Source organism: Anoplopoma fimbria, chromosome 21 (genome assembly GCF_027596085.1).
Source record: "Anoplopoma fimbria isolate UVic2021 breed Golden Eagle Sablefish chromosome 21, Afim_UVic_2022, whole genome shotgun sequence".
NCBI classification, from domain to species: Eukaryota; Metazoa; Chordata; class Actinopteri; order Perciformes; family Anoplopomatidae; genus Anoplopoma; species Anoplopoma fimbria.
The window spans coordinates 21,117,688-21,144,544 of record NC_072469.1 but is presented as its reverse complement, the minus strand read 5'-3'; the positions used below and the strand labels follow the sequence as shown (position 1 = coordinate 21,144,544).

General features: G+C 41.0%; 1 protein-coding gene across 2 annotated transcripts in view; it reads right to left on the bottom strand.

The window, feature by feature from the left end:
* ncoa2 (nuclear receptor coactivator 2) overlaps window positions 1-25,825 on the bottom strand; it is a 53,790-nt gene extending 27,965 nt beyond the window's left edge. For both annotated transcript variants that reach the window (XM_054622558.1, XM_054622559.1), the window contains exons 1-3: window positions 25,597-25,825; window positions 10,903-10,988; window positions 792-899 (exon numbers count right to left, since the gene is read on the bottom strand). In XM_054622558.1, the coding sequence (XP_054478533.1) occupies window positions 792-880 (89 nt within the window). In that variant the 5' untranslated portion in view covers window positions 881-899; window positions 10,903-10,988; window positions 25,597-25,825. The remainder of the gene's footprint in view (window positions 1-791; window positions 900-10,902; window positions 10,989-25,596) is intronic.
* Between the last annotated feature and the right edge of the window lie 1,032 nt (window positions 25,826-26,857).

Here is a 26,857-nt window from a genome sequence, read left to right as displayed (position 1 = left end):
AAAGCATGAAAAATAGGCTTAAAGTGTGGTTAAAACACATGTATTTAAAAGAGTAATTATATCACAATAACAGAATGAATGGGCTGTAAGGAAGAACCTAAAGCAGGAAAGGAAGATCCATTTATAAAACTACACAACAGATGAGTGTCCGCACACATCTCTTGACATGACTGAAGAGCCCTTCCGTTGTCAAAGCTGCCAAATGACAGCAACGACACAACATTCACTGCAAACCTTGGCATGGAGAGGAGTCAGAAGAAGGATAAGGCTAGGGTCAGTTATTCTCCATATGGCTTGAAAAATATCTCTAGGCCTCTTCATTATGCCAACATGGAGCACAACATCAATAAAGAAAACCCTCATTGTTTAATGCTTGTATACAGATGAATTATGCAGATTTATTGTACAGACTGTAACAGTGCTCCAGGGTGAGCAGCCACAATAGCATACAGCCATTCCTGGTAACTACTAGAATGTGAGTGTAAAATACTTTATAAGTGGCTGGAGCTTGGTTCTAATTCTTACCATCTTAAAAACTCTGACATCACCTTTGTTTAATGGGTAATAAATGGTTTGGCAATTTTACAAAGCAGTGGTTGTTAAAAGGAATTTCGTGACCACACACTTGTGAAAAAAACACTGACGTCTGAACCTGACAATTGCTGTGTGAAAATGAGTGCATTTCCCCTCATACCTTTCTCGTCGCGTTTCTAGTGTACTCAATTAAATCAAGTGGAAATGTCTTCCTGTGGGAGAAATCTAACCATTGGCTTGAGGTGTTGAAGTCTTACCTGGGTCCCAGAAGTTCGGCAGAACATTCTTTGCGTTTTCGTGACTCTGCCCTGGCAGGGTCAGATGGGTTTTCACCGACTCCACTCATCCTCAATGCATATCAGCGCCTAAAAAAAAAAAAAAAAAAAAAAAAAAAAAAAAAAAAGAACACACAGAGAAAACACATACATAAGAAATTCGATGGATTTACTGCAAACTTCAAATCAGAATTATGTGGAAACCACTTATATACTGTAGAATTGTGAGCATGCCAACATCTGCATACAACACACACACACACACACACACACACATATACACACACACACAATCCTGCGCTGGGGGCACAGGTTGATCCACTCCGGGAGAAATGAGTGAAAATGGAGCGGAGAAAGAGATTCAATCATTTCTCTCTGATGGTGCAGCTCTCCCTAGAGACACTGAAATGAGAACACGGCGCTTTGCCCACAGCACCAGACTGCGCGCTCAACCGTGTACCAAGAAAAGCCCATTCGTTACACGATACCAGGCAAAGCCCACAGTAAGAGCAGAGCGGGTTTATGATCGCGAAATGTGTCCGTGTTTACCGAGTACCTCTGAGATTGCTTTACCTGTAGTGATTTCTAAGTCACTCAAAAATGAAATGTAACAATAATATCTTGTCTGCTCTTTCTGAAATCAGGCCACAGCGCATGAGATCTTAAGTAGCAATTCATGTTGTGAGACTTGTGCGATTTAAAGTGACAAGCTGGCTGAGGGCTTCCTCTGCAATTTAATGCTAAAAGGTTATAGTACGAATTCATGTTGCGTTCCTAATCCAAATCAATGTAGAGATATTCACAACAACTCGAGAGCCTTTGGAGACTTGTCCTAGAGTAGATGTTGAGCATCCATACCAACCTATATTTTATTCTGCTCCTCCTCTTACCCCACAAGTCAGCACAGGCTGAACTTAATGCTACTTAATGAAAGACAATTAATTATTGATCAAAGTAATGTGTTATTAATTACTGACATCATCTGCACCAAAATTTGATGGTAGATAATGGACTTGGAGTTCAATATAGGACCACATCTGCTGCATAGAAGATGTGAACACTTGTCTTATTCCAAAACAAACGTTTCAATATATATGCATGAAAAAAAGATATATATTCTTGCAAGATGTATGATCTGCAGCCTTTTGCTATAATAAGGTTACAGAGGGACTGAAAGATTACGACAGACTGACTGAAAACGAAACCTAGAGAGTAAAAAGAAAGTTTGGCCCCCAAGCACAATGCACAAGGTTGGGGCAGGCTGTGCTGTGATACACTCTCGGCCACTCAAACCATGGAAACGGGTGACAAACACCGCTCACTGCTCGGCCATTACATAATGCATAACAGAGTACAGCACAGCACAGTGTAGAGCAGAGAGGAATAGCATAGCTTAGCAGCAGCAGGCTAAACTAAAAGGGGAGCTAGTGACCATGCAAACTTGAGTCTGGCTCCCTCCTGGCCTTGAGTGACCTACTTTAAGCTAATGGTAGGTTCTGTGTTTAAATGGATGAAGTCAAAGCAGTGGTGGCTAGCGAGGCAGAGGAGACTCTGAAGGGTAAAACACATTTCCATCGTTCTGTTGACAAGTGACTTGGGTCCCGGTACAGTGTATGGGAAAGTAATGAACGCAAATGTCACCGTGCACGTGTCCTTGCATTATGCTCCCTTGAATTGCAACAGGGTGGCACTGTGCTCTCCACTGAAATTATAACATTCTCTGTAGCAGAGGTTGTGTGCTTTTATTAATGACAACAGAAACAGGCTATTAAAACTCTCTGAGCTAAGTGGTACTCTCCGTTTCTATTGGTTGTGCCTGGGCTTTCCAGCACAAGTTACCATGGGGATTCCAGACCTGATTGGTTGTGCTTGTCCCGCTGGGCTCGGTATGATTGGTTGCCTTCGTCTCCTTGACATGGCAGTAATGATGGGTCAGTGTACGTTGATACAAAAAAAAAGAAAAAAGAAGAGAGACTGGAAGTACCGGGCACGTCTCAATGACACCAACACAGACAGTCAGACTGCCTGGCAAGAGGGCTTGCAGGCCATTTTTGTTGCTGGGGGTGTCCGGTCTTCACATTGGAAGACTAGCGAGGGATCGCTGCTCTTAAATAATGCCCTGGATCTCTGGGCAGATATAAACAGTTGGGCACTGGTGTTAGCACTTACTCTACAGTGCTGTGTCAACGAGTTAACTATCAACAGTGGCCACAAGGGGTCTAAAGTTTCTCTTTGAAAAAAGCTCAAGCCGTCTCGCTAAGTCTCTAAAACGACACATTGAGTCTGGAACTCATGCCGCAATTCCAATGGCATCAAATGGCATCTGGCAAATCTGTAAATTATGCCGTACAATTGTTGAAGTGCAGACGTTCCTCTACTTGGTGGTCGGTGAAAGGATTAAGCAAGTGTTGTGTTGTAGATTTCACAAAAGTTTTATACGGTGTTGCCATGGAGATCAGCTGAGAATCCTGCCTACATCGCAGTGGAAAACAAAATAGAGAAAAGGACCAGATACCAAAAAGTGAATTGAGTCAAGCTGAACCATGCAGTGGAAATAAAGCATAAGTGAATGGTAGCATGCTGCTTTTATGTTTTGTGTTTAACGAGGTCAAAACTCCAGCAACACTAAAAGTATACTGACCAACTTTAATGTTATTATAATTGTTTATCTTCTACAAGTCGTGCCAGAAACCCCCACTATCCCATCTTCATTTTTTTGTGTTAAGGACAGATAATGTCATCTCTTTCCACATCTTGTTCTGTGGAACATGTTTATTTTTCCTCTTAAAAGAAATAACATCCATTGTTGTTCAAAACAAATCTAATAAGTCTGAGCTTAGCCCATGATCACGCCTGTCTACCAATCTACCTTCAGTAGGACACATGCATATAAATTATTCACTCACACTTCTGCCACCTCACGATTGCAAAAGAAAAGCACAACAACCAATTTAACATCGTTAAACTGAGCAATTTAAAAAGGGAAACCGAGAACAATTTAAAGCCGTGTCTGACACAGCTAAGAGGCTGTAAAGACGACAGGAAAACACAGCTCAATCACAGTTCACAGCTGTGTGCACCACAGCTCTTTAACCCTCCTAAAGAGGAACTTTCTAATGTCAACATTTAAAAACCTTAAAATGTGGTTGAAGGAGTGTTATGAAGGAAAACACTACAACAACGGAAAAGCATTTAAAGAAACTAAAATTACATTTTATTGCTACATCAACTCAAGACTGAGCTAGCATTAGCTTTAACTAGCATGCGGACAGCGACATTGAAAAAGAAAAAGAAAAAACTGTGGTAATGTGGTTGATAAGGCTGAGCAGAAATCCATGCATGCAGAAGAGACATCCATTGGTGCACCTGTGCTGTGTGCAGATATCATTGACTCAGAGCGATAGAGGGTAAGTGGGGGTTGGGTAACTGAATTCATTATATGTTGAACTGATTGTCATATTCTGGAGGGCATATACCGAGTTTGCAGTTCATCAGGCTGTCAGCTCATTTAGGTCATTAGTACTGTAAGTTGAGACATATGGCCCATCAGTCATTGCAAGCTAACCTATGTTAGACGGTGTGTAACCACTGTTCACACAAGTAGCATGAATGAAAGCAAGCAAATTGTAAATAAATATATTAAAAAAAAAAAAAAAAAAAAAAAAAAAAAAATCAACAAAGCTATTAGGATTGATGGTTAAAAAAAAAAAAAGGGTAAAGAGAGAAGGGTAAACAGAAAATCTTCAAAAATGTTGGAAATATACAGCAAAACATCCGTGTGAAAAAAACTTTTTTAAAAGGGGGTTTCATTTTACACTTGGAAGTAACAACTGCTATCTACAGTTTGTTTGGCCAACTGCCTGCTGTTGCTGGCAAAGCACTGGCATGCGGACGGTCATTGGGAAAGTACACACCAACGATCTGACTGGAAATGACGCTGGGAACACAAGGTTTCTTGGAGCAGATAGCCTTCCGTGCAGTTGTTTTGACTCTTTGCAGTTGTGACGAGTTTAAGTTCCCACTTACATAAGTGTAGTAAACACCTCTACCCAGACTCTCCCCCTCTCTTCCAATCTCTCTCACGTAAACACACACTTATAAGACGGCAACCATAATTGTATATTTGTGTGCTGACAGGTCGGCCCTGGCAGTGTGAACTCAACACTTTATTACAAGTTTTCATCCTGACCAAGGTCTATCTGTGTGACTGACTCATGGGGCTAAAGCAAGGGATTAGTCAGAAAACCACTGTTATAAGCACAGTGCTGCATCCGCACAACAACATTGACGATTTTCCAATATCTGAACCTGTTTATTAGGTTGATGCACCAGAAATTTGATATCAGGACTCAATAGTATGCAGACAGAAGGGCTGAGTGATACGGAGAAAATCAAATATCAGGATATTCTTTGACCAAATACATCAATAACAGTATTGCGCAATATTGTAGGTTTGGTTATTGGTGCTTTACGCAGTACAGGTTGTTTTTGATAAATAATAATTAGTAATGTTGATATAATGACTAAGTGGGTAAATGCAAAAAATAGAACAGCTACAACAGTCTGGTAAAATGACATCACTTGACTGTAATAAAGGCCTAAAGACAACACTTATGCTATATTATGATATCCAATATCTATGATATCCATTATCCAACAATATCGAGCCTCGAATCACAATATTGATATAATATCAATATATTGCTCAGCCTTAGCTTAGAGATATACATTTAAACAGAAAAGGACACACTGATAAAGACACAAGTTAAAGTTTGAAAAATCAATTGACTTTGAAAGCACTAGGTGCACTTGAGGGAGGTGATCATAAGTGTGTCATTGCATATGTCTTAGGTGTCACAAGAGCAGACTCTCCAGGATGGAGCTGGAGCCAACCAGTCTGGCGAGGTAGGAATGCAGGAACAACAAGGGGCTGCTGCTGCTGCTCTCGTTGCCTGGAGAGCTGGAGACGACAACGTTTCTTCCTGTCTAACTCAGCTGGTACAACCTGTGCATGACACTCTGTATCCGACTGCAATAAATGCCTCAAAAGCACAACTAATTAAACCTTTACCTGCACTTGCAGCTGTGAGGCCGCCTGAATGACACGACACAATGTTTCACCCATAAGAGGACACACATCGCCAGGCAAGTTTACTTTTCCAGCTGTGGAGTTTGGCTAAACAGTGATGCTCAACGATATGGTGACGTGGTGCTGTTGGCTGAATGGGGACTCAAAACCAGGCATGATGTCAGTATCCAGCTATTGTCCATATTTCAGAATTTCATACAAACATGATGCTAAGAATACACGGTCTGCTTTAGTTATCAAATGTGGAGCTGCTTCGCTGCAATGTGAACTTTTATTTTCTCTATTTGGGATGGGCGTAAATATGTAGATCTTTTCCGAATTTTGATGGCAACAGGGAAATCAATTGCTGATTTTAAAACGTGGTGTAGACTTAAACAAGTTGTAAAATTCCCGATGCTAATAAATAACCAAGTTATTTCAAAAAAATAAAAAAGTAACAAGAACAGAAAAGGGAATATATTGATATTTTAAGCAATCAAGCAATACTTCTTGGGTGTGACTACAAGGGCCTCTTTTAAATAATTCAACTATCACATGTTGACTTTAAGCATATTCATGCAGGCAAGATTATCAGATCATCATTATACATTTTTTGTAGTGTAACCCTGACCCAAACTAACGATGTCAGACAGGTTCATATTTTTTTTTCTTTTAGATATATGATTTTGCATACATTTTTACATACTGTGATATACACTCCTTGTCTACTTTATTATGGAAAACCTATAAACATATACACCTTACAAGGTAATAATGTTTATGTCAAACTTCTAATGTTCATTAAAAACGAACACACTGTCAAGCTGTGACGCCCCCTTCTAACATTCAGGTTTAGCTTCTTTTACTAGACAGTTATTCTTTAATGAAATCCAGCTGACATAACCACACCACAGCCGAGCTACATGCAAATCACTGGGGGGAGGGGGTCTTCAAAAACACTGAATCACCAATTCCAGTCATAGTATAAGGGAGAGAAAAAAACAGATGCGGAGGGGGAAGAAAAAAAAAAAATCTGCGTCTGATTGCCAAGGGGGAGAGGGCCATTCCTGTAATGATGTGGGTTAGCAGGGCTTTGATTATAAAGACACACCCAGAGCTTCTGGAACTAAGAAAGTGCTGGGCATGACTGTGCATTAAATTACATCAAACACTAATAGGGAAGTGTTTGAAGTCTCCTGCACTATAATAACAGGTGGTGGTGGTGGTGGTGGTGGGGGCTCTTTCAGAAAGTGCAAAAAACACTGTGGGGACCTGAACAATGTCTCTATGGTGTGTAATCTGTCCTTGCATGGCTTCTTGGCACAACGGGCCCCTAGAGAGAGACGCTTCTAGTGGGCCACAACATGGGCCATTCATTTTCCCCACACAGAAGAGGAAATCATGACAGAGTAGGAGCCCAGAGGAAATCGCATTCTCTCACTTTACATCTCAATATATGCGAGGGTGAGGAAAAAAAAAAAGTGCTGAGAGAGCCAAAGAACACAGAAACATGTTGGAACCATGTCAGATGGTATTAAAGACAAACATGTTTTTAAAAACAATATCAAATTCAAACGGAACACAACTCAGGTGGGGGTCTGCACTGAACTCTGGCCTCGATGACAGCTGCCATTACCTTGAACCAGATGTTCTGATATTAGGTTTGGGTCAATGGGGAGGCATTGGGAGATGGAGGGAGGAATGTGTTGATGGATTGAAAGAGATTAAGAGCACTGTGAATTTGACACCTTGAATCTTGGTTGATTTTAACAAGACTTGAGTGACTCAGAACCTACAGAGGAATCAGATCAATGACGAGGGAGCAAGCTGGGGAGAGAATGAGAGTGTAGAGACAGTAAAGGAAGAGGGGAAACAAAGGGAAACAAAAAATAGGTCATGGGCCTTTTTCCACAGAGACGTTGTGTTCTGTAGACCTTAGGAGTCACTGTTCAGAGACTGTGTGCTCATAAACGTCACTGCTAAAGCCAATATTACATTATACTGTATGCATGCTTATAGTTAGCGTATAGTAAAGTTCTCTCCTCGAGTTGCTCTCGAGCAGTTGCCCACTTGTGTGCGCTATCCAGTTTTCACCGTCAGCTAAATTACACTTAAACCCCCTAGTTATCTGGTGACTCAGTACTGGAGGCCAATCTGCTTTATTGAAAATCACACAAACAAGCCGCTGTAGACGTAGTAGAAAGAAGAGGTATGCACCTTGCCTGCTACCAAGTCTCACTAATGAGCTCCAGAATCACTGCAAGGTAATGGCTCTAAAGTGCCGGAGTGCAACCAAGAGCCAGGCGCCCCCCCTCCCCTCCTCCCCTCCCATTTACTGAAAGCTGATCACGCTCATGAATGTTTAACACTGGCAGTCACTTCAGGATGTCGCAGGATGGGAAAAGGGAGGGAGAGCACAGAATGCAAGGCTCTGGCTGTCAGAGAGAAACTCTGAGAGGGGAGGAGAGCTTGAATCATGAGGGGGGGGGAGACAAGGAGGCAAAGGATGGCACGAATGACTAACCGGCATTAATAAGCACCTCTCTACGTCAACAATGGATCTGTGGATCAGAGAACCGGATGTGGGCGAATCAGATGTCAGAATTGTGGTATTTTGTTTATTGCATTGTTAGGCTTTGGCGAGTAATGTTGACCCAAATGCTTCGACTGCTACCATGTACACCAAAAATCCCACAAGTCCATGAATTAAGGAAAAGTAATCCCATAATTCATTATCCATCAACCTTAACGAGTAGGAGTTATTCTCAGACAGACATCCGTGTAGAAGGTGTGCGTGTCGTCCCTGGTGCTGAAACGCAACAGAGGAGATTGATACAGTCTAAACTTAGAAAAGGTATAATATTTGAACCTATATGTTGACATAGTCTACAGTATATTTATTTATTAAAGTGTTTATGGGTCAAACTATGAGCAAATTATCTTTATGGGCTATTTCTAGAGTTTAAACGATGTGATTATTACACATTTTGTAACCTTTTTATGTTTCAATAAAAAACATTACATTACATGAGGTAATAACATCAAAGCAAAGGACAATATTAATAAATAATGGCCACAAGTTTGAGAAAAGTTTAACAGCTTGTGTTGTTGTTGTTTTAGTCGTCTCTGGTTTGAATGCACAGGCTTTAGGATTATTCATACTTTCCCTATTTGCAAAGGTCTGCTGTGGTCGGTATGACAGAAATGTCGCCATCAACCATGTCTGCAAGGGTCCGTGTGGACCCTAAGTGGATGCCCTCGAGCAGACCACAATTTGTGACCACAATGACTGCACGCACAACATTCTTCAGTTTTGTTCCACACTCCAGTCCAGTTGGTGGCGTGTGCACCTCTAGCTGGTTTGCCAAAGAAAAGAAGAGGATAACAAAGTGGATGCTGGTTTTGAAGAGGGGTTGTGCAATGCGACCCCCAGTTACCCACACATATATAATTAGTTTTTAAAGGAATACAAAGGCCGCCAAATGGCGTTGAACTCCTGTCAAACAACGTTCGGTGCATTGCCAGTTATGATTGGGAAAGGCGAGAGATGAATACAGCTGGCCAATAGTGAGGCGAGCCGGTCTATTTCTTTAACGTATAGAGTAATATATGTAGAGTCTGCTTACAGAGATTACCGTCACTTCAATCCAGTGGTGTACTTGCGTGCCGGGACAAATCCCAGTGGAGCGGCGCATCAGTGGGCCGTCAAAAAATCTATAAAGTTTTTACCGGCCGTCCGGCCCTGTCTGTCTGTGGACCTCTCTGTGTGCCCGTCACAACTCCTAAGGAATGACTCTTTTCACCAGCAGAAGGACAGATTTAGCTTTAAGAGTAAACTGTCATGCTACTACAGAATAAAAAAAACACATAGTCTATTACTATTTTTGGCTGGTATAAAAATCTGCCTGGCCAGTACATGTTTTCATCAACCAGCCACCTTTGCAAAAAGTTAATTTTGGACCCTGGCTCTGGGTTTTCTAGGTGTCAAACACCTCGTTGTGATCTGTTAAAACATTGGAAATGCTTCTCTGAACAGAAACTATTTCAATGAATGATCTCTACACACTAAGAGCCTATAGATGATTTAAACAAAATTGGAAGGAATTTTTTAAAATAACATTTTTCAGGTTCACTATGCCTCTAAAGTGATGCTGCTGACATTAGAACACATTTAAACGTCTGTATTTTTTTTTATGGCATGAAATTGCACTTGACCACAAAAAAGGTGAACATATTCTGATACAACAACACAAACGCTAAATACATTAATGAACCAAAGTCCATTTTATCTAACTGCAACCAAGCTCGCTAATAAAAACTATTATTTTGAGCCCGCTCAAATATGGTTTTGTAAGAAGCGCTGGCAATGAAGTAACCCTAAAAGACCCATTCTAGCCAACACTATCTGAACTGTAACCTCTAAAGTAAGTAACACAACCTCACAGAAACAATGGTGGTTGAAAGAGTGAAGCTTTTATTTGCACATGATGGATGAATACTGCAGACCAACGGGACTTTTGGATCAGATAGCTCTAACTTTGACAAAAGGGGCTGAATCTGGATATTACTAGGCACAAAGAAGAAGGCAAGAGCTTCGAGGAAATGTGGCAGAGAATTAATCAGACTCTATGCCTGTATTAATAAAATAATTGTTCAAAACTTAATTCTGACCAGTAATCAAAGTTCTCACTTTGTTGCTTATCTGATGGCAGTGGGAAATGCCTGGAGATTTTCACATCAAAGCTCCTACTTGAAAAAAAGACAAATCAGCCACAAACGTCCTAGAATACAAACCATATACACGGAGCAGTTATCCCAGCTGGAGATACAAGCCAATAAAACCACCACTGCAGGAGGGACACATGGGATTGTTTTCGCGGACACACAAGTTGAAGCTTGTTTCTTAATGATCTAAAATAAGTACATGTTTGCATCATTTGTACAATTGGACTTTGTTTGTTTGGGCTGGATTTGATACATTGCATAGTACAGTTGTGTAAACGGAGAGTTGGCTGTGCTTCTCACCTTGGTTTCAGTCCAGAGAGTCCCTCAGGCCATTGCTGCAAGACGGTAATGCCGGGAAACCTCTAAGCATCATCCACGTCTCCCTGCTGAAAGAAACAAAAGTAGAAATTAGCATGTAGAGTTCATGGTGTAAATCAGTACAAGTCTCATTACAAAAGGTAATACTGTGTATATTAAAAGGAATGGCTCTAAGTACTGTGCAATATACTGTGCCATTTTTGCACTCTAATAGTTACATAATTACAAGATAAGATATAAGAATGTATTTCAGGCCTACAAGTAACAATTGTTTTCATAATCGATTCATGTACTGATTATTGTCTGGATTAATGGTTTGGTCCAAAGTGATATTTTTCGTGAATAACAATGCTTCAAAAAAGGTATATATATTTTGAAAACAATAATCCCATAGTAAGTCTCACACTCACACTCACACACACACACACACACACACACACACACCTATGTTTAATCTTTAATTTGCGCAAAACTACTGTGAACTCCTACCCGCAATCTGCATAGAAAAATGATCAAAACAAAGTAATGCTACATTACAGCATAAAAGTCAAATCATAGTGAGAGTTCTCACAGCCAAGCCCCACTGAGTAGGGTTTACTGACTCATGAGTTTCAATACATAAGCATACACAAAATAGCTAATTAGAAAGTTTCAATACATAAACATACACAAAATAGCTAATTAGAAAGTTTCAATACATAAACATACACAAAATAGCTAATTAGAAAGAAAACAGTTACTTCATCACAAAATGCTGTACTTTTGTATTATAAGTAGGAGTGTAATCAGTCAACACAATACAAAGCTAAAGTATGCGAACCAAAACGTCAAACCACTAATTTAAGTTAACTGTTAATGTGCTTCAAACTCTCAAAAAAGTCATCGTATCTGGTGCTAACTATTTGCATTAAGTTAGCGGGAGCTGCAAGTCTTTTCATCTCTTTAGGGACCTCAAAGCCCATTACATCGTGGAACACAGTGTGTCTTTTTAATCATCAAGCACAATTAATTAGACAGGAGAAAAGTTTCAATTTTAATCATATTCCCATTTGGATAATTAGAAAATGCAACTGGTAACTATAAAAAAAAAAAGAAAAAAAAAAAAAAAAAGGACTCTGCTAGGCTATTTGGCTATGATGGAAAAAGCTCCCGTGAAAGGCCTCTGTGGCAGTGCCCGTCTCGTACTACATGAAGCCCGATGAAGGGAGAGCCAGCCAGCCCCTTTTGGCCTGGGTGATTTCTCCCAAATACCTGCCAAAGTGAACCAGCTGAGGAATGCACTCACGTGATGTCATGTGCTGACATAACTGGAGAGTAAACCACTTCCCCTATTGAACCTTTCACAAGGCCACAGCTAGAAGCCATGCAGAAAGGTGATATTCACTATTCTGAACGGCTGCACACATTTCACTCACATAGCAGAAATCTGTGATGAGTCAGGGAAGGTATCCACATGTAGCTTTAACATGAAAAACTCCCTTTTTTAAAAATCTAAATAGGATTAAACATCAAGTATGTAAAAGTATAAAATAGGTGATATGTCTCGTATTTTTAAATGCGTTTTCATAACTAACTGCATTTCTCAACTCCACCTTCCTCTTTTACTTTTCACTTTTCTGCATGACTCTCAGTTCTCATCCTTTTGAGGAATTTCCTCTGAACTTTATTGCCGTCACATGCTCGGTCTCAGCCCAGCCCTTGATCTGTGGACTGAGTGACAGAATAAGGCAGAAGTGTGAAAACACTCCATTGAGCTAGTTTAAAAGTAATCATTTTTAAATTGCCAAACTGGATCAAAACAACTTCCAGCCGACAGTTGATTACCAGGCGATGAGTCTTTTCTTTGTTTAGGCATATAATTGGTTAGGAGACCCACTTAATGATAGTGATTTCCTTTCATAAAATTAATCAGCGATACAACAGAAAGTATTTCATCAAAAGGTAGTTATCATGCAACACAGAAAAAGATTGTTGAGCAAGCGATACTGAGGCATTTGTACATTCAGTCACATCCCTCCCCGTTACTGACTGTTGCTGTGTTAGCCTGTGCTATCGATTAACATACTTTTAAAAGGTGAGTTTAATGTTCCAGGCGAGTCAGTATGAGCAATGTTTACAGTATAAAACCAAACTGCCTCTCACACATTAGACCAGCTGAGCCATGCCACCTCTTCCTGTGATATCAGGGGCAGGAACCCGCTGGTGAACTCAAGTGGTGTGATCAAAGACCAGTGGCAAGTCACATCAGAAGTATGCATGCACATATGCCTGCATGCTAGTGTGGGAATCATTGAGACACACTGGAACACCACAAGGACTCCTCAGAAAAGACTTGAGGAGCTACACTTGGCACAGAAGTGTTGAGTGACACATGGTGTAACCTAAACAAAAACACACCAGCCTGCCAAGACTGTCACTGAGCTTCAGCAGCAACATTAAGTGAGTTTCATGTTACCTTGAATACTGGCGTGACACAATCAATGCAGCTACTTGCAAATTAAAGTGAAGCCCGTTCCGAAAAATAAAAACTCAATACAAAAAGATGAAAAGTCACAAAGATAGATTAAAGACGGTAAACATAAACACCTTCTCCAGAACCTGACACGGAATCATGGGGGCATGTCATTCACAGTCCACCCACCCGTTGGTATTTAAAAGGAGGTCAAAGGTCATCGGGTTAAAGGTTCAAGCTCCTATTAAACAGAGTGCAGCCATTTAAACTGTAACTGGTAATAGGAAGTGTCATTATTCAGCCCAAAACCAAAATCATGAAGTTAATTGGGAAACCGTAAAACAGAACAGAAAAATGATATAAACTGAGTGACTGAATGACTACAACAGATTTCCAAGTTCATGCAGCTTTGACCGTGGTAAACTGTCATTAAGGTAATTGGCATTTCTTTTGAAAGCAGCGGATTGATCATGGGAGGTGAGCAGAAACCCTGCCTGAAGCCAAACCTTGGGTGTAGCTGTAATCCCTTCTTCCTCCCATAGTTGGCAATGGGCTCCATCTGAGTAAAAGGCTTTTGTCAAACATGCTGAACTAACAATGCTAATGATCCGGCTAATGAGGTTGAGATAGCACAAAAGGGTAGATGGTTCATGTGCTAGAAATTGACCATTATGGCCAGGTCACCAAAAGGCTAAATGCCAATGGAGCCGCTACTTGGTGCCTTTTGAGTGGCCCACTGATGGCCTTCAATTCAATAAGAATCAAGGCAGATGTCTCTCCTAATGAAAACACCTGGCTGTTTAGCTCTAGTTACACCAAGGTCTGGTCAAGACCTTCATCCTAACCAATAATCAATAGATTTTGGTCCATATAGGAGCAACTGTGAGGTGTTGTAAATCACATAATCTGATTATTCTGCCACACAAAGATTTCCTCAAAGTATACATGTTTTGCCACAACTGGGACTTGTGACAGCTTAAAAGGATAAGAAGTATTGTTTTATAAGCAGCGGGTTTAAACGCATAGACTGGCCATGGCACTTGCTATACTAATCTAAAACGTTCTGCCTCAGTTATGTGTTGGTAAGCCCAAGAACAAGACTAACTACTCTTTTATGTTTAACCTGAAAGTGACTGGACCTTATATTTGACCTATAAAATCTACCCTTCCCATGAAACTTTCTTTTAATCTGAAAGTGGAAGCATTGTCATTAGGGGTGTTAATAATTAACCATTTATCTGTTATCCGACAATAAGAATTTCGACCATAATTAATGCCATCAGCTTAACATTAAACATATTTAAACAAAATATTTAAACAAACACAACGGCTCGTCACTAAAATGAGAATAGCTGGTTCATCTTAAAAGGTCGGCCCACTTTAAGTGAGCCTGGGCCGCTGTTGGCTAACCCCCTTCTCTTTAAATCAGCAGGTGGCAAGCATGCCAGGGGAACTTGTTTTGGGTCTTTGTTCATAGTTGTAGCCGTTAGGTTCACTGCTATAAACGTTACTGCTAACTTCATACTCATGGCTCATGACACGCGTCTTCTCTCTCTCTGAACCAGAAAGTCACTATTAATGTTGTACCAGGCTTGCAACACACTGACGGAAATCCTGACAGAGAATGCCAGTCAGACAAACACCTGACATCCTCGCAGCTAAACCCATTGATGTTGTGGGGACTTACTGGGAAAGTGGCTGCACGCGTCCATAACAATGTGTGCAACATCGTGGCTGCTAAACTTATACAAAACAATATGTATAGTATCCATCGACACTTCTTTATAACGCAACAGTATTTGAAAATGTATGCAGTTCTACTCCTGACTGCATCAGAGCATGGCCATTTTGACGTGTAAACAAAAACAGTGTCTGCACAAAGGCCCATAACTAGTCTTTCAGCTTTTGAACGCATAATAATACATGAATGAACTTTGACTCATTAAGCCAATACAAAAATATTTTAATTGTATAATGTTTAAAAGTAAACAAAAAGTCAAAAGTCAAACTTTAGTTAAACATAAATCAGAAAAACTAAAAAAGGGAATTTGAATATCTTCTTTCACTATTAACGTAAAGAGGGTTACGAAGATGAGGGCTGCTAAAGATCTGTACTATTTTGACTAAAAATCCTGTAGCCTTGGTGACATCATTAGATATCCTCACATAAAAAAGTATTTATTACCCTTTGGCACTGATTTTTTTAAACAGATTTCAATGGGCTGCAGATGCAACCAGGTGTCAGGTGTCGTCACACCTGTTGCTCAAATAACAGTGATTTTCTTCAGCTGTGACCTCAGGGACCGTAAACACACGTGTACGTACCAAATGAGGCTCATAAATTGTGTAGTAAAAAATGGTGAGTCATAATGACAAGAGAAAGCCAATGTATGTAGCTACTAGCTCACAGAGCCATGGGAATGCAGAGTTAGAGAGTGAGAAGGGGCGTGAGCAGAAAGATCAATGCGTGTACAAACGGCATGCTTTTAAGATTTGAAGCTCGTCTTGTGACTCGTCTGCATGTCAAATGCATATCTATTGTGCCCCTGTATGTGTGTTTGTCCACCATCTTTTATTGCTTGTCACAGTTTGTGTGGAATTAGTTCCCGTGGAGGCCTGAGGCTATACAGTGGGGGCAGACTCGGGATAAGGAGGTGCCATGTTAGCAGGGAGGGGGAGGGGAAGAGCAGATCAGCTGACACAACTATGTCACTTTATCAGCAAGTGGCTGAGACAATGTGACAGGCCAGTGCTCAGACTCAGAGCAAGCGCACATACAGTAACTGAAGAATCTGCAAAAAAATACATCTAAATAAAAGCAGATCGTAGCAGATTTAAATTAGGAAGCCAGTGGAGAGGACAGAGAGAGAAGTTCGTAGTGTTTGTCTGCTTATTGAACCGACGTGTGAGAAGGGTTATAATCTGTAGAGCCCGTTTCAGGGGATGACTTTAAACCCCGGCATTACCTGATTAAGAGCGCTGCTGCTCTGACAGTAGGACATGTAATTGGACCAGACAGAGCAAAGAGCAAAGAGAAGCAGCCTTCCCTCCCTCTCTCTCTCTCTGTCACTCCCTCCATTTACACAGTCCCCCGCTGAAACACAGGCAGACCGTACAACAACGGCTATTTAACCTTTACTTAGAAAAAGCCAGTCACTGACGGGGTCCCTAATAACAGCTATATATGATAATAATAACACCCATAGAGTAAATATGTTGGGATGTCTCCAGAATAAGATATTATACAAATGACAAGGACACTCCCTCTGCTTCCACTTTATCTAGCCACTGACCAGCGATTAAAGCCTGCCAAGTCAAACAGGACTCTGGTCTTCATGTCAGACACAGTGGCATATCTGGCTGGGTGTCCTGCCTGTCTTGCGCATCCCTCGCGTGTCGGTATAGCAGAAATTCCCATAAGCCCCGGCTGCCGGCCGAACAGATTCTAACTGAAGTCCAGCCGGCTACTTTATTATAATCTTTTTGGATTTATATACAAGTTTTAACTAACAAGTTGGGATTTGCAAAGCGTATTTAATGACCACAAGCGGTCGCTTTAAAAGATTGTGAAATGATTAAAAAAAAAAAAAAAAAGATTGCCACATTTGTCCAACATGCTCTTTATGAATGTGTGTCAGATGAGAGGGTGTGTCGGGTTGTAATCAGTTTTGCAAATATTAGTGGTATATTTGGTGGCAGCAACTGCAGAGTAAGCATTAAAAAGTCCACTGAAGATGCTACATCAATGGTGATTGTGAAGATAAGAATGATAAAGATTACTAGAAGTCGAGTTCTAGGAGACTTACCTGACTTGAGTAAAGTCATTCAAATGTTTTGTTATCTTATAGTTGGTTTTTTTGCATAGACTTATTCTATAAATAACTTAATAACAAAACATAGGTTTGGGATTAAAGACATGTTCCACTTAAAATCATATTCTTTATTACCTTTAAATAAGAGTCCATCGATGTTTCTAATTAAACGATACATTAAACATCATCGTGGCATGTCTTGATATATCTCACAGTGAAGGTTTCAAGAAATAATCAATTAGGTCTAAGGAATCAAAAGTTTTGATCAGTCAGGTATAGGCATGGTTTAAATATCCAAAGTTATTTATAGACTGTGTGGGCTAAAAAAAACCACAAGAAGCCTAATTTTCCTTTACAACAATACACTACATATTCCATAAAATGGAACAATGGGGACATGGGAATGTGCTAGAGGCTTGCCTCCACACATACCAAGCTGGATACTTTTTCCCACTGGCTGACTAATCCATATCCTTGGGGAAATCCCTGTGGTTTGGACAAAAACACACAGTACCGGGATACGATTTACAACTTAAGCAGTTTGGTTTAACTACTGTGACACTAATCACAAGTTCACTATTGTGACTAAAATGGGACGGAAAGTGTCCAAATCAGTGTTGCTGCAACCAGCCAACCACTTCTGGTTTATTGTCTAAATATTAATGCTGACCATGTAAGGATAGGATAGATACACCATATGGTGATATGCAAGATGAGCAAATTCCTTCATTACTACTAAGAGTCAAGAACTTTTAGATATTGTCCAACAGCTTCTGTGGAGCATCGGTTTAACGTCATGGTTCTGTCTCTCCTGTGTAATCTCTTATCCAATGAATGCCTTTGTTTTGCACTCCACTGCCAGATCAGATGGGAGGCGGTTTTGTTTTGACGGCCCACATCAGGTGCCAAAACCACAAATCTCTGGAGTAAAAGCACGAATGGAAGCATTTTGACATGCAAACAAACGCATACCACACACGCATTGTGGGACAGATATAGGTAATTTTGTTGTTCTGTTAGAGGAGGGGAATAAATTATTCAGAATTTAAGTTCTTGAATATATAAAAATCAAACATAATGACCTTTTATGTCGGTATTTCACAAATACAAAAAGAATGAAAGGGAAAAGGTTAAACATACTCTTTCTAAAAACTCGACACCAGGAATTACTCACCGTGTTAACAAAGACAAAAATGGACTTTAACTGACTAACAGTCACCATCGTTACCCATGTAATAAAAAGAGCTGGCTTTTTAGTGACATCTCAATTTCTATAACATTTGTAATACCTGTTCACTGCTTGGAGAAGGTGGGAAAAAAAGCTTTCTTTCCCCCTCTATCCCACATAAAAAAAATAATTAAAAAAAAGACAAGACCTGCAGTATTTCATCTATTTATGATCATCCTAAGAAAGCTTAATCCCAACAATATATTTATCATACTAGCAGGTAGTGTCTGTTCAGTCTTCATTCAGTCCATGCTATAAAAGTCCACTGATATCCAGAAACCCATGACAGATTACTGTTACATTTGGATGATATTGTCCTTTCTTATTTCTCGGAGTTGGTCACAAAGCTGAACCTTCCATGTTTGCCCGACTTAAGCGTCTTAAATTCATTATCTATAAAAAATTAAAAACCTGAAACAAATCCGAGCGCCGACAGTCTAATTGTATCTGACACATCCACTCTCCCTCGTCATGCGATAACTAGGACCAAACAATAACACATCTGGTGTCAACCCCTCATCGCCACCTCTCTAATTTACAGAACATCTTTTCATTTTCATTTTTATAGCTACTAATACCTAGTCATTTGTGATGCGTCATAATTATTAATTGAGAAAACTATGGCTAGATCACTTGTTAAAGCTGCATGTCCATCAAGTCACTTAATGTAGAGCTCATTTAAATGCCCACCATGTCCACTTATTCATACTGGTCGTTTCACTCGCCATTTTGTGGTTAATTGCGGGAGTTAACGGGGCATGGTACGAGGCTCATGAACCTGTGCAACATTTTATGCTCTTGTGATTAATAAAAGGGAAAACAAGTACTTCCGCTGATGGGGGGGCTGTGCTTAATTTAGCCATAATGTTAACCTACAGTGTTCCTGAACCGTACAGTATGGGTGGGAAACACAGGTCAGCTAAGGAGATTCCCTATCCTGCTGAAAACAGTAAAGATAAAGCAAGCAAAACCATATTATAGGTCACTAAGGGAACACTGCTGAGTCAGCAGCGAACGAGAGGTAGAGAGAGAGCGAATGAGAGAGGGGGGGGGGGGATCGTGCTGGTCGGAGTATGACCCTCACAATGTGTACAGAGAGGAAAAGCCTAAAAAAAAAACCAAATCCCCGCATTCCTCTGGTTTATTACGAGTGAGTGAGAAATGCTGCTGCTCTCCACATGTCATTCCGTACTACCTTAGCCCGGCCTGCTGTACTGCCGTTACACCTCCATTCCAGGATAAGATGGTGTACCAGAGTTTTCTCAGGGGCAGATTCACGCTGCATGTTTTTTTTTTTTTTTTTTGGACCACCCACCCAACCCCAGCAGGCGGCTTGCTCAATCCAAGTTCTCGCTCCCTCCCCCGGTGCCAAGGATTCCACCCTGGGCAGTGGGAAAGGTGCCAACCACATGCTAGCACCCAGTGTCACAAACGCATTGTGGCAGACAGGGGGGAAGCAACTCACCCACTCATACAAATTAAGAGTTCAAAACAACGCTCCCTTAACTTTATATACAACTCTGTCCTGCCAAGGAATCAATTAAGAGGATAAAATCTTTCACCTTTATGATCTACCTTTATAATTCTTTGAGGGGACACGGGGGTTTTTATGCCTCTCCATAAAGCACTTTATAACCTCTCTGTTTGAATAAGTACTATTGTATTACCACAATCGGATCAGTTATTACTATGAAAGAAGCGTGAATACAAAAAGGAGGAGCCGGTTTCAAAAGTAGTAACAGTTATTAGATCCACAATATTGTACAGCTAAGCGTTACCAGCCTCACAACAAAAAGGGAAAACAGCTGCGGAAGCATTGTCACACAGTCATGTGACCTCTGCTGTCTCCTCTGTTCAAGCCAAACGGGCTGAGGGCACCTTCTTCGCAATGAGCAGTAGACACCACAATATCATTTAGCTCTGGGATCAATATGCACTTTGCTGTAGCTGACCTACATAAGTGGAGGAGCGCGGACCGTGGAAATCATTGGACTGCCCGTGAGCCTCCAGATCCTTGGAGCCCCGGTGGAGTCTCCATGGGAGCGGAGCACGAGGGCAGCCCATGGTGTGATGTTACAAAAACTCTGTTTTCCTTTAAAGACATTACGGTATTAAAATAACTAGCCATATCACTCTAACACAAACCGACTGCCACAGCGAACTCCTCCATCTGGAAAATTATCACAGACAAGCCAAGGACACTTCAACAGTGCATTTGTTTGCCAATATTGAGCTTAAATGTTCCTGAATAGTTCTTTTGAAAAGAGTACTCTTCCATGGCCATTCACTGCAGATTGGACCTCCTGATTGCCACAGAATGGGTGCAAACTAAAAAAGGTGCAAGTTAGAGAAGAGAGGTTGGGCTCAATTTTATAAACAAAAGAACTGACATCACGAGTATCTCTTCAGTTTATCCTGAACAAACCCGGTAAATTAGCTTATATCTGACAACAACCCTTCTCTTCATTGTTATAACTATTTCATGACAAGCACTGTACTTGGATCATTTCAGTTTTACGATTAAACCAATAAAAGATCCTGTGCATGCTGCTGTTATCAAGACAGGACCTACTCTTAGCACAGATAGAGGGGGAAGGCTGGTTTGAGGTCAGCCAAGCAACACAATGACAACACGCCTTGAAGCAGAGAGGGAGTAAATAAGCCGGCTCCTCCTCTTCCATGTCGAAGCCCTCTCAGCTTTCCATCACCCATCTCCGCCTCGCTTCTGACGTCTCTCCTCCCGCTGTTTCCCCCTCCTCTCCTCCCTGTTCTGTAAAAAAAAAAAAAAAAAAAAACCTGGCCATTTCCCCACAGCTCATCCCTCACGCCCACCCAGGACCTGTCACACTGCTGTTTCCATGACTACACCAACGCAGAGACAGCAGGGTGAGATGCCCAGTGAGACAAGGCAAACAGATACCAGGGGGAGCGGTGCATCATGTCAAGAATAAACTTACGGCATGTGATGGACAGATAACACGACGTAGTCTGATCCGTTACAGCTAAACTTGACGAGGAGCCGCTGTTAGCGCTTAACCTGCCTGCCAAAGTCTATCTTCCAGTTTGGCGTCTTTGAAAATTTGAAAAACGTAAAGACAGAAAAATGCTCATAATTCAAAGCAACCCTTTCAGTTTTGTCCTAACATTCGGTCTTTGAGTGGAATATACAGATTTTGAGCAAGGGCAGAAATACTTTGCAACATCTTTATGAAAGCCCAGATTCCTGCCAGCTCTGGATGTTGTCATTTGACACTGCTTTTAAAAAGGATCCCAGGAGTACACACATTAAAAGAGCCTGTATGAGACAGAGGGGTATGGTGTTGTTCAGGAGCTGGATGTACTAAGCGGCAGAGACAGGGATGTCATTTTCCAGCCTGGTTCAAATGAGTCAACTTAATGTTGTCCGCTACGAGAAGTGTGTGGAAACAAGAGGAGACGGAGTAGTTAACTAGTAAAACGTGCTGTTTTAAAAAGGGGATTTGTGCTAAATTGGAACAGAAATGTTCTTTAGATTGGTTATGTGTCACATTTCTAAACTGCATTAACATCAAATATTTTCCAAAACAGTATTTTTTTAGAGTGAGATTGACTTCTTAATAAGTATTTTGATAAGAATATTCAAATAAGGATACAGTAATGTATTAGGGCTCATGATTATACACACTCCTAGCCCCAAAGATATTACACTATACAAGAAGACAAGATATGAAAAAATTGAACCTACAACCAGAAAATCTGGCATTTAAGCTTCAAATTTGACAAAAGCGATGAATTGTAGGACTAATCGATTAACTGACAAATCTTTACAGCATTAAATGAGTTTAAACATCTAGAGGAGAGTTTATCATTCTTCTAAAACAGCTTATGATTCCAGTGGAGCCATGGTTACAAGCTTGAAATAAGTTCACTTGTAAAGAAATCTTTAATGCCTTAACAACAACAACAACAACAACAACAGGCCAGAAAAACAAGCTCTGCTCTAGTTCAATTTTCAACCGTGTCTCATAACACTCATAACGACAGATATGAAAAGTCTGCATAAATGACAAAGCATGTCTGCCATAAATACAAAGACGTAAATGAATTCTTCATTAGTGGGTCGGCAGTACAAACAACTCATTAACAGACTATCATATTAGGCCAACAGTGACATTCAACAACCAAAGAACTGGCAGCGTATGCTGCAGAACAAGGGTCAAATGATTACAGTATCACTCAGGTGACGCAACAAAGCAAGCCTATCACAGGGCAAAAGTCAGTGATTACAAGATGAGAGGCTTGTCTCCAACTGCAATAGAAAACACTTTGGTTTGTTTTATGGAATCACAGACACGGATTGAACATGGGGTGGGCGACCAAAAAGAGCTGAACAACAATATAGAGAAACAGGTTCGTGTGAAGGAAATTACAGGGCTGAGTGAGTGGAGCCCAGACTGATAGATAACAACTGGCAAGGCAAGAGAGCAAGACGTTAATGTGGAGACTGCTTCCAAACCATGTGACAGGCTGGGCATTACTCTGTCACACACCTGTTGCTATAGCTGTATTATACAATGTGTTAAGGCAGAGAATTACTTTTAGGTAACACACACACACACTACACTGACTGGGCCAAAGCAGTTTGAAAAAAAACTGTAGCCCTTTATCCTTGTATAAACATCCACATACTTGTATGAATTCCTGAATTGTCATCATCCAAACACAGTCGAGCTATTGTGCCGTTTAGTCAAAATGACACAAAACACATTTTTCAGTGTACCAGCCAAGGGCAAAAGCCCTGTTATATGTATCTTAACAGAGAAAAAGTATGATTAGACCTTGGATAAAACATACAACGAAAGCCACACCACCTCATACACTGTACACGCATACTGCTGGAATGCATTCTCTCATCTATGCTGGACTGAATTCTTTGCAAATAGGGGAGGGCTGTCACAGGCGCCATATGCATGCACTGTCACCGTGTCCTCATCGAACACTCTCAAAACTTAAATCTGGTCAGTTGTGGAAGAAATTTTGACTTCTTGACTTGTCCCATCAAGACAAGGACAAACTGTTTCAGCCAATATCCGCAAAAAACAAAAATACTTGTATGGAGTGAGTTCTCCTTCACTGCAACATAAGGGGTATGTTTGAAGCGGTTAACAGAACAGACTATGACACACGCACACAGGTGAAAGGAATGAACGCCGTCAGGACAGCAGAGATGCTCCCCATCTTTCGGCGCAGGCTGAAAACGCACCTCTTCAAGAAGTACTACCCTGAGCCTTCCGCTTAGCACTTATTGTATTCGTATTCGTTTGCTTCTGCACTGTAGTTTCGCTCTGGTTTATGCTCTTAGATGCTTGTTTAAGAAAGGAGATGCACTTATGACTTCTGGTGACTAGTAGTTCTCTTGAATACCTATGTTGAATACACTTATTGTAAGTCGCTTTGGATAAAAGCGTCTGCTAAATGACTGTAATGTAATGTAACACATATCTTTAAACTTATTAATATGCCACAGCCTCTAGAGCCTTGAGAAATATGAACCACATGGCTTTTGTTGTTCCTTTTTTTAAATCCCTTGAGTTTCCATTCTACATGGCTGCAGGTAGACCTGACCGGTATCCATCACCATCCTCACAGCAGAACTGCAGCTGGACCACATGTCACGTTAAGAGCTCACACCGGTGATGTGACAGGAGTAGCGCTACTGTGCACCATCAGGTGGGCAGAGTGATGGTGATGCAACAGAAACTGCTCAACTGGTTCCGCGAGATGCGTTCCTCCTGCATGACGGAGAGGAGCGTTGACAATCACTGACATGGCACAAGCTGTCTGCCTGTATAGTCCTGAATCAGTCAAGCACGAGAGCCCATAAAAGGAGAGCCCTGCACTCTGAATGCAGGCACAACAAAGCAACACACAAGTCAAAACTCTCTCTCTCTGCACACACACACACACACACACACACACACACACACACACACACACACACACACACAGTACCTCACACTCTCAGAGAGCACCTTCTGTGTTTAATTAAAGCCCTGCACACATGTACATCTCCACAGTGAAGTGACCCAAGTGAGTGCCAAGCAATTGTGTTGGGGTTTTTTTGCACACACAGTTTTGTTGTGGGAAAAAAAGCAATGCCACAACAAACTGAAAGCACTGATTTTCCTCTCCCAAGCTTAAGAGTGGAGAGAAAGTCTGGAGACAACTTTCTGAATACTTTGGTCAAAAATGTTTAAAGCAAACGTGAATGGTTTTAAGTGTTAATAAAAAATAAAATAAATAAAGTGATCATAATTCAGCTTGGCTGCTACAGAGCAGAGTAGTAGAGACAATCAGCCAAACACAACATTAGTTCAGCAACAACACAAAAAAAAAAAAAAAAAAAAAAAGAGAATTGTCCTGCAGCCTTGAGAAATGGAGGATCTTTCTTTTTTTTTTTTTTTTTTTTTTTTTTTGTAAATCAACTTACCTAACGTATCAAGTGGTATCCAGTCATGGTTAATACCACAACAAAACAAGGTTAGCAGCCAACGCTCAAACATGCTGACAAGACCCGTCCTGACTCACTGCTGTGCTCTGACAACGACGTCCAAGCAGCTCAGAGCTAGCATGAAGCTAACACAGCTAGCATGCTAACGACGCTCCGTACTGGCGAACTTCGTCCGGTGTGTGTGTGTGTGTGTGTGTGTGTGTGTGTGTGTGTGTGTGTGTGTGTGTGTGTGTGTGTGTGTGTGTCAATTGATCACTCAGCACAAAAAAAACACAATGACATATCAAAGTATCTAGTATTAAAAATGTCTAATGTACGTCACCTAAACTAAACAAACAGCTGACAAACATTGAGGTGTTGTTGTGTGTGTGTGTGTGTGTGTGTGTGTGTGTGTGTGTGTGTGTGTGTGTGTGTGTGTGTGTGGGGGGGGGAGAAGATAACTCGCTTGCAAGCTCGCTGTCCGAGCCAGCCTGGGTTAGTCCGGGTTAGTCCGCTGCAGAAAACACTATTGACACAAGCAGCGGGCTTAGCCGAGGAGCTAACGCATGCTAACAAGCTAACGCCGAAGCGAGAGCCCGTTCCAGACCCGAGATTGAAGACCTCTCGCTGGGTCTTTTCTCTTCTTCTTTCCACAACTAAACCCCCACAACCGTCCCGTCGCAGCAATGGCCGCACACACAGCGTGGCTACTCACGATGTGGTGCTTTCCTCGGTGTTAAATCCCGTTTATCAGACGCCGCTCTGACCTTCGCGGTAGTGAAACAACATCTCTGCTGGCTGGCTGTGCCGCCATGTTACTCCTGCTGTGCAAAAAAAAAAAACCAGTGCTGAGTGTTTATCTGTGCTGGTAGCTGCTATCCTCCCCCACACCACACCACATCACGGGGCTCCGGCAGCGTGAACACCGTCAGGTTTACCTGCTTTAAGGAGGACACGATTCTTGAATGTTTTGGTCGCAGCAGCATTCATTTTACTGCTTACATTTAATCTGCAGAAGAAGTTACTGCTGATATTTAATGTGCAGAAGAAGAAGAAAAACACTTGGAGTTACTTAAAGCACCCACAGTGTCACGACTGTCAGCAGCTCATGTTTTAAATGTATGTTATGGTTTTAAGAGGTGGGGAAACTATGACACCCACATCCCAACTCAAGATGTGCCAATATATAGGGGAAAAAAAGGGTTATATGTATGATATATCCTCATGGAAATACTGTTTACCAACATGTTTAAGGGCATAAAGATGAATACCTATAACATGGTGTGTATGCACTGTGACGCAAATAAAAAGGATTGTAAAAAATAAATAAAAGTTTCCCTTTTCATCTGTCAAAGTTCAATTTCAATTGAATCTAGTTGATTTAAAGATAAATCATTTGTATGTAAAATAAGAGAAAAATGTGCGACTTCTTTTTATTTCAACAGATTTTATTTATTATTATACTATTTTACAAAATGAACAAAACCGTATTGAAACACAAACGGCAAGCTGGCATATTAAGCTTTATAAATGATAGAAATAAGCGTGTCCTAGTTTACTACCTTGATTTACTGTGTGGTCAACTATCCAAAGCAAGGAGGCGTTTTCTCTTCATAGAAACGTGTGCAACACCGCCACCTAGTGGTCGGTGGGTAGAACATCAACAGGGTGGGTTTTCTCCATGTGTTTATGAACAAGCCTGGAGAGTACAAGAACTCCATGTAAACACATTTAACCACACAGCAGCATTTGTCGAGGGTTTTCTCGCAGTTGCCGTTTGTGTTTGTTTACTCAAGGGCAAGGTTTGTTCAGAACAGGGCTCTACGCAGAATAACATAAATATTTGTGTGCACATTTTTGTACGAGTGGTCTTTGAAACACAATTCAGACCTACATGTTGGGTTATACAATCTACACAGTGACTGACAAGATAACTGAAATAAATTATGACATTTTAGAGATTTACTTTATCTCCA